Here is a 13,277-nt window from a genome sequence, read left to right as displayed (position 1 = left end):
ATCTTAGAACAGATTTCATTGAACGCAAAAGTTTCGGTACATAAAACAAAACTTTACATATAGGGATATATTTCATTCCTAACTTCTCCAAAGCCAAATTAGTCTATCAACTTAAGGGACATATTGCTTGTCTGGACTGTAACCTCTTCCATGACATTCTCTTTCATTTTCTGTGTCACTTCTCGGAGTTGCTCATTTTCCTTTGTAAGAGATCTTTTCTGTCCAAGAAGTTCTTGAACAAGATCTTCATATATGTTGCAGCTCTTTTTCAGCTTGGTGACCCCTGTTATCCATTCTTCTGGGGTACCTCCTAGGCTAGCATTTTGAAAGGCTTGACTGATCTTTTGAAAATCTTCATGCATGGTTTTCATTTCTGTGCTCAATTTCTTGTTTTGGTCGTTCAAGTCCTTCAAATAATATGCTTGGGTTTCATAAAATCTCCACTACTCTGAATGCCCTGACTGATGCTCTTACCATAGATTGCTTTTGGTATCAATCTGATAGGATCTTTGATTAATACTTTTGGTATTAATATAACCGGTTCTCTATGTACAGAACTTCCCTCGATCCTCGTAGTTTCTTCAGGATGTCTTTCTTTGGCCGCATCATATTTGTTTGATCATAAAACTTTTTGTCCATTTACGATTTCTTTCCAATATGATGAACAGTCTTTTAAGTCAACACCTTTTGGTTATGCCATGATCATGTAATGCAAACAAAAGAAATCAATATGAACGGATTAGAGCAATGTAATATACATGAAAAAAAATAGAATAGTTAGTACCAACTAAAAAAAAACTATATATCAATGTATAAATCTTAACCTCATGCTTTCTAGTTCCATGCTTTGTTTGGAAAATTTAATTTAACTGCACGATTTCTAGTTCACATGCATTTATTCAGGAAAAAGAAAATGAATAAAATAAATTAAAAGCTAGAGCTTATTTCTCCTTTGTGTATACCTACTGACAAAATTTCGGCATAGTTTCAGATCGGGAGAGTTTCTAGGGTTTATTATATGCAGGTTTTCAGTTCTAGGAGTAAAGGTACTCGAATTGTCCTTGTTGATGCCCCCTTGGGCTGTCAAACCCTCAATCCTAGTCCATTACAGACTTAAGCGGATCGAGTTCAATTCAAGGGGACACATTTCTCTATGCCTGACACGGAGAATAAATTCTCACGAAGACATAGAGCATATGAACCCCGAAAGTTACTTGCTAGGTCTGACACGGAGAATAAATTCTCACGAAGACGTCGCTTTCACTCCCACTTAAAAAAGGACAAGCTTGATTAGAAAGCTTATGTTATGCAATGCAAGTGTTGTGTGTGAGGAGAAATGTTCAAACCTCTAACAAACAAATAAAATAATTAATTCTTGAATAAAATAAATAAATAAAATAATAAATAATAATATATAAAATAATAATAATAAAAAATTTGAAAGAAAAGAATTAAAAATTAATATATTAATTTTTAATTTCTAACTGATAGAGACAATTTATAATTAATTTTGAAGTTTGACAAGTCCCCAGCAGAGTCGCCAAGCTGTCGTAACCGGTTTTCGTCCGGGCACGAAATATTATAATTTGGAGGGGAAATTGATGTTAATAAATAATTTTGAAAATAATTGGTGAGTCGCCATCGACCTTTTGAATCAGTAGGTCGAATACCTAAAAATTTTCTTTTAAAATAGTTTTTAAGAAAACCATATTTAAAAGATGAACTGATCTGCGTTTTATAACCAAAAATTCGTTCTTTTTAATAATAAACAGGGATTCGTGGTCGGTTACGTTTAGGGAAGGATTAGCACCCCTACAACGCCCAAAATTGGTACTTTTTAATTATAAATTGTCTCTATTATTAAAAATTTAAAAAATCAAAAATATATTTAATTTATAATCTTATAATTTTAAAATTGTAAAAAAAAATATTTATTTATTTAAAAATATCCGAAAAGAACTTCTAGGTGCCTTAAGACAGCTCTTTTCTTTGATATTGATAAATATTAGTTTTTAAATAATATTATTTAATTTTTAATTATAAATATCAGAATAGGACATCCAGTTGTATTAAGACTGTCCTTTTCTTCGATATCAAAAATATTTATTATATGTATATAAAAATATTTAACAGTATAATAAAATAAAAATATCACTAAAATAATATTTTAAACAATAAAATGAAAACATATAAAATAATTAAATTATGAATAAAATTAAATCTAATTCCTAATTAATTGAAATTATAGGGATTAATATTTTATTTTCTAATTTTAATAACTTAGTGACTAAAATGAATTTATTTAAAAATCAAATTTAAAAATAAAATTAATTAAAAATATGAACTAGGGATGAAAACTTTATTAAAATTAAAGGATTAAATCTGTTATTTATCCTAAATATATTATTTAATAAAAGGACTAAAATGAATAAATTTAAAATTCGAAGACTGAACTAAAAAATATTAAAATTCAATTTAGTGACTAAAATGTAAAGTTTACAAGTACTAAGGACTGCGGAAGGGATTTAACTATTTTGTAATTACGCGCATAGTCCTTCCCGAAACGACGTCGTTCGGGAAGGACTATAAATGTCCAATATCGGCTGGCCCGAAGGGCCAACCATTTCATTCCTCATTTCCTTCTCTCTCTCTAAACCGAGAGAGTTTCAAACTCTCTGCCTTCTCTCTAGCTTCCCTCACCGGAGGGAAGCCGGTCATCGGTCGGCCACCGTGTGCCGCCGTGAATGTCACCGCCGGCCACCGCATCCGGTGGCCGAAAAAATTATTCTTATACTAGTAGATAGATCGGACCGTCCTAAGGACGGTTCCGATGTTCTTTTTCCTTAAATGGCTCCCAATCGGAGCAGATCTGTAAATATACCTTCGGTATTTTTGATTTTCCGACGATGTTCAGTGATTCCGGTGGTGGTCAAAGCTTCCTTGGTAAGCTTCTCTTCTCTCTTTTCTTTCTATTTTTGCTCTGCTGTTGTGGACTGGGATCGTTGGTAGTTGTTGTTGTTGTTATTATTATTTTTTTTTTCTCTGTATTTTTCTTTCTGTTTCTTTCTCTTCTTGCGGTCTCTGTCCCTCTTTTTGTCTTGCAGGTGGGTGGTGGCTTTTATAGCCACCACCGGTGCGGTCATCGGACCGGTCCGAAGAGAGGGCTTTGGTGAGTCACCGGACTACCAGTGGTGACTCACCCCGTAGCCTTGGCGTGGACGGCCGTCGTTGATCTTCTGGAGCCTTCATTCGGAACGTGGCAGCGGCGGAGGCGTCGGCAGTGGACCATTGGACCACTTGGCAGTGAGGCGGCGGCTGGGATCTGGAAGCATCAGAGGCGGCTGGCGTGTGGCTAGGGTTTAGAAACCCTAGCTGAAACCTTTTAGGGTTTCTGGTTGGCTGGACCGGTTCTAGTTGGCTTGTAACTGGGCCGGTCCAGTTGTAATTATTTATTAAATAATAATAATAATAATAATATATAATATTAATAATAATAATAAATACTAATAATAATAATAATAATAATAAAATGGATAAAAAATAGTATCTTCAGTAAGCATTCAACCTGGGCCATGACATAGGTTCTTGATGCATCGTTTATACATTTTGGCTCAGTACTGTTTTGCAATCAAGGAAGTTTTTCTTAGAATCTCAGCTGCATTGCAATGCATACCTCTGTGTGTGTATAAAATCAAAGAGACTATCTGAACCATTCATGCTCTCTTCATCCGATCATCTGATTTTGTGTTTTAATCGTGGTTGATCGATCGCAGGCCGACTTGTTGGGAAGCCCCGTGGTGAGACCAGCTGACATAGAAACAACTGCTCTTGGTGCTGCATATGCTGCTGGAATAGCTGTAGGTGTGTGGAAAGAAGATGAACTCTTTGCTTCGGGTCATAAGCTCAACGCCTCAACCACATTCTCCCCGACGTTAAGCGAAGAAAAGAGGAAGAAGAAGGTCGATTCTTGGTGCAAAGCTGTCGAAAGAACATTCGGTTTGGCCGATCTCGAAAGTTGATACATCAACACTGAATTCTGTTTCAACTTCATTGTAACACTAATATTTTCTGTAGATTTTTTACAGACAAGAAAACAATGGTTCTGCATTCAACTGAATAAATTAATAAAATGATTAATGTAATATTGTTGTAGTCATTGCTTTACTTCAGTGATTTTCCTTTCAACATAACTCTCTTATTATGACTGCCAAAATCTTAATTATGTGTTGTTAATCATATTAAGTGATCTATATTATGCTTTTACATTATCAATAAAAAAAAATCATATTAGTAATCTCGTTTATTGTTGAACAGCGGATGACCGAAACATAATATTAAGTATGATTTAAAAAAAACTAGTTGGATGACCAAAATAAAACCGTAAAAATGGGTGGAGGACAAAATAATAATTTACTATATTTGGATTTCAAGAAAAACAGAAACCAATAAATTTCCATTATAGGTTTGAAACAAGATTTAATTCTCGAAATAATGTCTTGTTGAGGAGAAACCATTAAATTTGAATTCCTAACTCTATTATAGGCCTTGTAATTTGAGTCTAAGGTTATCCAAATGGACTCGTGTGATAACATAATTAGAGGTGAGTATTTGAATCGAGCTAAAAAATATTAAATTAAACGAATTGACGAGTATTATTTCATAACTTAAATTTTATTTGAAATTTTTTCTAATCGAGTCGAGTTTATGAAATTTGAATCAAGTCAAGTTGAGTTGTTCGAGTTTCTATTTAGATTTAATAATAAATATTTATAATATTATGGTACTATTTGATTATAATTTAAATAATTATATATATATATATATATTCATTTTTTCCCATGTGCATTGTACATATATCATTTAGAATTGAGGGATTCAACTCGAACTTAAAAATTAATCCACTGATTACCAAATTTTGAATTATTTGAATTTTATTTTATAATTCAACTCGAATTTAAAACTTTTTCGAGTCTAATACATCTTATAAAACTACAAATTGAATTAAGTTTTTTAACGTCGCAAAATTTTCAAATTAAATCGAGTCTTGCTCACTCTAGACAACATGATGTAAGTATAATTGAACAGATAGTTAAGTTACAGTAAAGGGGCAAAACATGTGTTAAAAGACGTAAAATTTAATAACTTTCACATGCTGATGTTTGAAAAAGCATGGATTGTAAGTTGTAGTCATTAAGCCTATTAATTATTTTGTTAAGAATATGAAATTAGTTTTACCTTTTTTAAAAAATATTTATTACCAACAAAGCATTAATTAGTTTAGCCATAATCTTATATGATATTAGTTTTCCATTTATTCAAAAGAATCACATTCTTTCAATTTCTCACTATCATTTAAAAGAATCACATTCTCGTAAACTGATTCACAAAGGAACCTAACATTTCCTGGAAAGTGAGCATATTGTCCTTTGTCCTACTAAATAAGAATATCCATAAATAACAGAGAAATTATCTGTTATGTTAAAAGAAAGAAAAAAGGGAGATTTTCCCCCTAAAAATCAAGTAGATAATCTTCATTGAGGTTGCTGGATGCTGCGCTGTGCCGTTATGAAAAGGGAATTGAGAGAGATTCTGGTTAGATAACTAGGAACAGAATAGTATAAAAAGCAAAGCTGCATTGCAAGCAATTAACAATCTCTCTGCGTAATTAATAAATTCCACATCCCTTTGCATTAAACAAACAAACAGTACTCCAATAAGGTCAACAAAATTTTTAAAACCCCAAAAAAAAACAATGAAAAACTCTTCTCCACTTCTTCATTCTTCTATCCTAAGTGTTCTTTTAACCGAAGTTGGTATTAGAGGTTTATGGGCGGGGGGTTGTTACAGCAGGCCTCCTCGAGTTTAATTCGTTTTCCACGTTCTTTACTTATAAGTAATCTACCCTTCATGCTACTTGTTGAATGATACCATCGATCTTGCGACTCAGAAGCTTACTTTCTGCCTTTCACCACCCTCGTCATGTTCAACCTGGTAAATGCAAAATACAATGCGAATGGCCTTAGTAACCATATTCTATAAATATGTTCAGGATCGCCAGTGATCCCAAAATGAACGTATCATTTACTAGGAGGGGAACTCCATAAAAAAACACCAAAAAAACAGGTGGATCTGGTGTAATAATAATAATATGCTATATACAATGTATGTAAAAAAGTGTATCTCAAGCTACAGAATTTAACGGTAATCATTACTAGCCATGAACCAAAATTACTTGCACTGCTCATATCTGTCTGATTCCAAGTGCACCAGAAATCAACACAATGTTTCTTTCCAGATGTGACAAACGGTCTAATATCATTAGACATCAAAGTCTGCCATATAAATCTTTTTGCACAATGCTTACAAGAAAGTTCTCAAGCTACATATAGATAGAATCACCATTATTTAAAAAGAAAAAAGGGAAGGGGGGAGGGGGCTTTTCACTTAATTGATATTAATGATGTTAGACTATCACATGAATAAAATACAGTCTAAAAAAATCATGGATATCTACATATAAAAATGAAAGAATACATATATGATTGCAGAAAACAGAGTTGGATATAGACAAGGATTCTTACCTCAACATGGATCCTTGGTTTCTTTTTCAACTTTTTACCAAACTCATCTTTCTCGGACTTATCATGGGCAGACTTAGGCTTACTTCTCACTCTCTTTTCTTCAATTGCATTTTCTTCTTCATCATCATCATCATTAGCTAACTCATCTGTATAAAAATTTCAACCATAGCAGAAATGAATATGCAGAATTTCTTATTCAGGCACATGGTATGCAATTGGTGTGATAATATTGTCACAAAAATGTAGCTCATACCATTTCAAAAGACAATAGCTAAGATAGGAAAAAAGCAAACATGGTGTAATAAACATTCATTTTTAATATTATGCATGCAATATCACATCATGTACAAGTACTGAGAACACAGACAAGAGTCATACCATCACCAATGTGATAATCCTTCATACCCAAATCTTCTATGTCATCTTCCTCTTCAAGTTCAAAGTTGCCCTCAACGTATTCAACTTCAGATTCCTGCTTATTCCCAGAAAACAAGCAGTGAGAAAGGAAAGGGAAAAGAAACTCAGGTCCCATACAACAATATGTAGCATAACACAAACCTCTTCATTTTCATCCTCAGCCTGCAGTTCATCTGTGTCAAGAGTTTGGAGGAATTTATTGAAGGGGAGGTTGTATATGCCATCATAAATTCCATTTTCAAGCCTTGCAAGCAACTCTTTCTCAATTGCCTGTGGAGGTATTAGTTAAAACCAATTTGGAGATGCTAAAACATCAGGATAAGCAATTAAGCAGATTATAACCTTATCCAGAACTGCAGCCTTTTCAGCCTTTTCCTCCCTTCTATCCTCTCTCTTCTTCTCCTTTCTGGGTGTAGTCATGATCTTCTCCCTATGGGAAAATATAAAAGTGATAAACAGCTAATAATGATAAAAAGAAATCCAGCACAAACAAATAAATGACAATTAAAATAAGTTTTGGTATTAAGGCCAAAATAGTCACTGTTGACTATATCATGGGTTAGAGTTGAACTCGGCCATTTTACTTCAATGTCATTAAATCTTGCCACTATACTTCCAAGTAGTTGATATTTTAACACAAAAAATGACAGAATCAATGAAAATCGGTCATTTACATTAAGGGGATATCCAATTCCATTTTTTTTCTCCCAAAACCAAAGAAAATAATAGAATTGTAGCAAAACTATATATTGAACCATGGAATAGTGGCAAAATTGGCCGTCGTCACTTAATTTTTTAAGAAAGGTACAAAACTCCCACTAAAACCCACAAAGTTCAGCCCAATGCAAAGTACGGCAAACAAATAAACAAGATATGATGAATGGAAATGAAGTTTAGGAAGGAAGCTTTCAGCAAGCACCTTAGGTAAATTCCAAGGAAATAAAGTTCTCTTCTATGACTTTCATCTATTAAATTCCAGACAAACATCAAAACCAAATATATAAATAAAAGTGAAAGCATATGGGAACCTTGTTTTCAAGGCAAGTTTCCTCATGCGGATACGCATCTGGGTCATTTTTGTGAGACGCTGCTTTATTTTGTGAACAAGGAGCTTAGGCCAGTACATCTTAATGACAAGAGAAAAAAAAAGCATGTTTAGCAACAGAGAAGCAAAGTTAAGAGAAAAGGATTATGAATTAGTAGAAATGTAAAACATGAGAAGAGATGGAATACCAGATGCTTGTCAATAATTTCAAGTGCCTTCTCATAATTTCTGGGTAATTTCACTCTTTCCCATAAATCATTGGGTTTATGAGCTCTTTCTATAGTCTTCATATATAAATAAAAGACCCCTGCATAAGAGCACGACAGAAAAATCCATTCAAGTTAATCACGCTCAAATTCAAATATACAGCAATCAGACTACCCAGTCAGGCAGACACTCTCATTCTCTAGCAATCAATCATTCAGCCAAATCGCAAAAATCACGATGCTTCATTTTAATTGTGATAACTGATGAAATAGATATATTTTAATGAATTTAACACATTGTATGTATCTGACGGAACAGAGACTAACGCAGCAAAAATGCATTACCATTAATTATAACCTAACCCAGTAAAATCCTCTTCTCGTTTCCCTAATTTTCTGAGAGATACAATTAATAAAGAAGGATGAGTTACCATCATGGTCACGGATAGTGGCATAGCGACTATTTGCAAGAGGGCAGGAACTACGATTGCAGATCCCAGTTACGTTATAAGGGTTTCTACAGAATATACCAGTAGAGATTCTGCAAAGAAAAAAAACATTAAAAAAGATGGTACCCATATCAAAGCTCAAAAAAAGATTAAAGAGAAAATAGAGGGGAGAATTATACTTGGACATGAAACTGCAGTGTTTGTGTCTTATTACTTGCCATATCACCTCGTCGTGCTGCATCTCTTTTCTTTAATGTCCTGAGTTAAAAAAGAGCAACAATAGAGAAGGCGGATGAGGGCTGATTCAAAGAGAAGGAAGAGGCTGGGACACAGAGGCGGCAGGCTTACTGAAGAGAGCTGAGAATAGGTCGGGTAAAAGAAATTTTATTTCTATTTTTTGGATAAACTACACTGATGGTCACTTTTATTTTAATTTTCTTCTACTTTTATCTATTAAACTTTTAAAAATTATATTGTAATAATTTATGATCAATTATTTCATAAAATAATGACCCAGGCATTAATTTTTGTTACATTGATGACGTAGTATTAGGGATAGGCACAGGATCCGAATCTGACAGGTTTCGACCCGACTCGACCCAATTGGGTTGGATTTTTTTAAAAAAATCGAATTAGGGTCGAATTTTTTAGAGGTTGTGTTCGGGTCGGGTCGGGTTCGAGTTCGAGTTCGGGTTGTGTGGTGTTGGATAAGATTGACTATGGAGGGACTGAAATGGGAGGAAAGACTGATGAATTGAATGGTGGCCAGGAAATATTGTACATTACTGTTCACGGTACTGTTAATACAATATAATACTATTCATACTATATAGTACTGTTCATGAAAACGTATTTTTTCAAATTTGTTATAATGAAACATAATTCAACAATATATGATTATATTTTATTAATACAAGTTCAAATGTTCTGTTATTTTATATAAATATTGTTTTAAAAAGTCAATGTGATATCTCAGACTCGTATCCGGGTCGGGTGCGGGTTGGGGTGTTACAATACCAATAAGGCACATTTAGAGGGAACATTGGCTGATGAAAGTTGAACACTTTTGTAAAGTGATAGGGTGGAGGAAGATGTGAAATCAGGATCTAAGTTTAAGGGTGAGGAGTCAAGAGAGGATGTAATGGCTACTAATTATCAAGAACAAAAGGTGCTGGAATCTGCTGATACTTCAGCTGGCATGATTTTCAAGCTTCAAGATGACAAAGTCATTGAAACTGTGAATGACAAGTCAGCTAATGTTGATATGGGAGATATGGGAACAGAGAGTAGGGAAGTAAAAGGTGCCACATCTGATTTTGATTCACTGGATGGTGGGGATGAAAATGAAAAAGCAGGTGACACTTCTGCTGCGGAGGAGGTGGAGGATAACATGAATGGTGAAGCAAAAGATTCATCAGTTGCAAGGGACATAAAGCGTAATGGTGAGATTGATGAACTGAAAAATACGATGTCTGAGGCTCTGAGCTAAGTAAACCTGTGGAAGGGACAGTTGATTCTGCATCCGGAAACTTATCTTATACGGAAAAGTCCACAAGTGAGAGGAATGAGCAGATTCAGGTTGGTAAAACTGATATGAGAACAGAGCTTCATGATGGTTTTCGATCTTGGCTTCCTGATGAAATGGCTCAAGATATTCATTTTTTGACCGAAAAATCTGAAAAGAAAGCAGAGAAAGATCGTCAAGATAAGCAAAGCACCAGAGTGACTCTAGAGCAGGAAGTGCAACATGCTCCAGGATCTTCTCTGTCTTCCAAAACTGAAGAGTTTAGGATGTGTCTAGAGAACGTGAAATTCTACCAGCTCCAGTATCGTCAACACCTGTTAAATGTACAAATCCTGCTACCCCTTCTCATCCTGCTGGCCTTGGGCGTGCTGCTCCGCTATTGGACCCTGCACCCAGGGTGGTGCAGCAGCCTCGTGGAAATGGAAGTGTCTCTCAGGCACATTCACAACAAATTGAAGATCCTGGTAATGTTGAGGCTGAGGAGAGTGATGAGACACGTGAAAAGCTACAGTTGATTAGGGTTAAGTTTTTGCGGCTTGCAAATCGGCTTGGGCAGACTCCCCATAATGTTGTTGTGGCACAGGTTCTGTACAGTCTTGGATTAGCTGAGCAGCTTTGGGGGAGAAATGGGGGCCGTGTCTGTGTCTTCAGCTTTGGCCTTGCAAGTGCTATGGCAGAACAGCTTGAGGCCGCTGGAAATGAACCTCTGGATTTCTCCTGTACAATTATGGTGCTTGGGAAGACAGGAGTTGGTAAAAGTGCTACTATCAATTCAATATTTGATGAAGTCAAGTTTGGTACCGATGCTTTCCAGACAGGTACAAAGAACGTTCAGGATGTTGTGGGCACAGTACATGGTATTAAGGTCCGTGTAATTGATACACCAGGCCTTCTTCCTTCCTGGTCTGACCAATGCCAGAATGAGAAGATCCTTCACTCTGTTAAAAGTTTCATTAAGAAAACACCTCCAGATATTGTATTGTACCTTGATAGGTTGGACATGCAAACCAGGGATTTTGGTGATATGCCCCTCTTGCGTACCATCACTGAGATCTTTGGTCCATCTATATGGTTTAATGCAATTGTAGTTTTGACTCATGCAGCTTCTGCTCCACCTGATGGTCCAAATGGTACTGCTTCTAGTTATGACATGTTTGTCACTCAACGTTCTCATGTTGTCCAGCAGGCTATTCGTCAGGCAGCTGGGGATATGCGGCTCATGAATCCTGTTTCGTTAGTGGAGAATCACTCTGCATGTAGAACAAATAGGGCAGGTCAGAGAGTATTACCTAATGGGCAGGTCTGGAAGCCTCATTTGTTGTTTCTTTCCTTTGCATCAAAAATTCTGGCCGAAGCAAATACACTTTTGAAGTTGCAAGATACTCCTACAAGAAAGCCTTTTGCTACTCGAACAAGAGCACCTCCTTTACCTTTCCTTCTTTCATCACTTCTTCAATCAAGACCACAAGTTAACCTGCCTGAAGAGCAGTATGGTGATGAGGATGGATTAGATGATGATTTGGATGAATCCTCAGACTCTGAGGAAGAACCGGAATATGATGAGTTGCCACCTTTGAAGCAGTTGACTAAAGCACAAATAGCAAAGCTTAGTAAAGCTCAGAAGAAGGCATATTTTGATGAGTTAGAATATAGGGAAAACTTCTTATGAAAAAGCAACTGAAGGAAGAGAAACAGCGGCGAAAGATGATGAAGAAAATGGCTGCTGCAGCTAAGGATCTGCCAAGTGAGTATGGTGAAAATGCAGAAGAAGAAAACAGTGGTGCTTCTTCTGTTCCGGCTCCCATGCCAGATTTAGCGTTGCCTGCTTCTTTTGATTCTGATAATTCTACTCATCGCTATCGTTCCCTTCATTCATCCAACCCATGGCTTGTGAGGCCTGTTCTAGATACTCATGGTTGGGATCATGATGTAGGTTACGAAGGTATTAATGTGGAAAGACTGCTTGTTGGTAAAGATAAACTTCCTATTTCATTTTCTGGCCAGATTACCAAGGACAAAAGGGATGCCAATGTCCAAATGGAATTGACAAGTTCTTTAAAATTTAAAGCATGGGGAAGGTAAAGCAACTTCAGTGGGTTTTTATATGCAGACTGTTGGAAAGGACTTAGCCTATACACTGCGCAGCGATACCAGGTTTAGTAATCTCAAGAAGAATAAGGCTACAGCAGGAATCTCGGTTACTCTCTTGGGTGATGCACTGTCGGCTGGTGTGAAAGTTGAAGACAAATTGATTTCTAATAAGCAGTTCCAGGTAGTCATGACTGGAGGTGCTATGACTGGTCGTGGTGATCTTGCTTATGGGGGCAGCCTGGAAGCCCAATTGAGGGATAAAGATTACCCCCTGGGTCGCTCCTTGTCTACTCTTGGTCTATCTATAATGGATTGGCATGGAGATCTTGCCATCGGATGCAATATACAGTCACAAGTGCCCATCTACAAACCTAATATCTCGTGCCAATCTGAATAACAAAGGTGTCGGACAAGTCAGTTTGTGACTATACAGCTACAGCTTGCTTTGATTGCTCTCCTTCCACTACTGAAAAAGCTATTTGATTTTCATCATCAAATGCAATATGGACAATAATGAGAATTAGGATGCTAAAAGAAGCAATTGCTTTGACCCCAATATTCTACCAATATTTTTCAAAACCAGTAATAAATAATTACTTTATGGAACGTTTGATTCACGGAATGTAAGATTACCGGCGGTAATAGGATTACCGGAATATAACATTACCTAATGTTGCAAATTATTGTGTTTGGTTCGTTTAGCAGGAATGTAAGATTACAGTGTTTGGTTAAAGGAATAAAAGATTATTAGGATGTATATTTTACCAAATTGTCATTATTATATATTTGTTTTTTTAACAAGTTGAATTATACTATAATTTTACTATAATTAATTATATATTTTCTTTAAAAATTTTAAATTCATAAAATTTATATAATTTTTTTTACAAAATTGAAAAGATAAATATGTTTAATGAAATGGTAAAATTTTATTTTAACCCCTGGACTTCATATAAAATTCTA

The 13,277-nt window shown here is 35.4% G+C and overlaps 1 protein-coding gene and 1 pseudogene across 1 annotated transcript; one reads left to right on the top strand and one right to left on the bottom strand.

Moving 5' to 3' along the window:
- Positions 1 to 5,613: 5,613 nt before the first annotated feature.
- Positions 5,614 to 9,016, bottom strand: LOC120198750 (protein MAK16 homolog B-like). Its single transcript, XM_039200035.1, has 10 exons — positions 8,878 to 9,016; positions 8,681 to 8,790; positions 8,232 to 8,350; positions 8,027 to 8,124; positions 7,341 to 7,428; positions 7,140 to 7,268; positions 6,960 to 7,053; positions 6,582 to 6,727; positions 5,895 to 5,988; positions 5,614 to 5,847 (listed from the first exon to the last, which is right to left on the bottom strand). Exons 1-9 carry the CDS (start codon positions 8,937 to 8,939, stop codon positions 5,944 to 5,946), a joined length of 891 nt encoding a protein of 296 aa, XP_039055966.1. The 5' UTR covers positions 8,940 to 9,016; the 3' UTR covers positions 5,614 to 5,847; positions 5,895 to 5,943.
- Positions 9,017 to 9,236: 220 nt separating this feature from the next.
- On the top strand, positions 9,237 to 12,828 carry LOC120197820 (annotated as a pseudogene).
- The last annotated feature ends 449 nt before the right edge of the window (positions 12,829 to 13,277 follow it).

The sequence above is a fragment of the Hibiscus syriacus genome, unplaced genomic scaffold (genome assembly GCF_006381635.1).
Source record: "Hibiscus syriacus cultivar Baekdansim isolate YM2019G1 unplaced genomic scaffold, ASM638163v2 tig00004779_pilon, whole genome shotgun sequence".
NCBI lineage: Eukaryota > Viridiplantae > Streptophyta > Magnoliopsida > Malvales > Malvaceae > Hibiscus > Hibiscus syriacus.
This window is presented reverse-complemented; position numbering and strand designations above follow the sequence as displayed.

Excerpts from the sequence above, each read along its gene's own strand:
- LOC120198750 (XM_039200035.1), bottom strand. The coding sequence starts at position 8,939 with ATGCAGCACGACGAGGTGATATGGCAAGTAATAAGACACAAACACTGC. Across the intron at positions 8,791-8,877 it reads CACTGCAGTTTCATGTCCAA|AATCTCTACTGGTATATTCT; the intron begins GTATAATTCTCC and ends TTTTCTTTGCAG. Across the intron at positions 7,429-8,026 it reads AAACTTGCCTTGAAAACAAG|GGAGAAGATCATGACTACAC; the intron begins GTTCCCATATGC and ends ATTTTCCCATAG.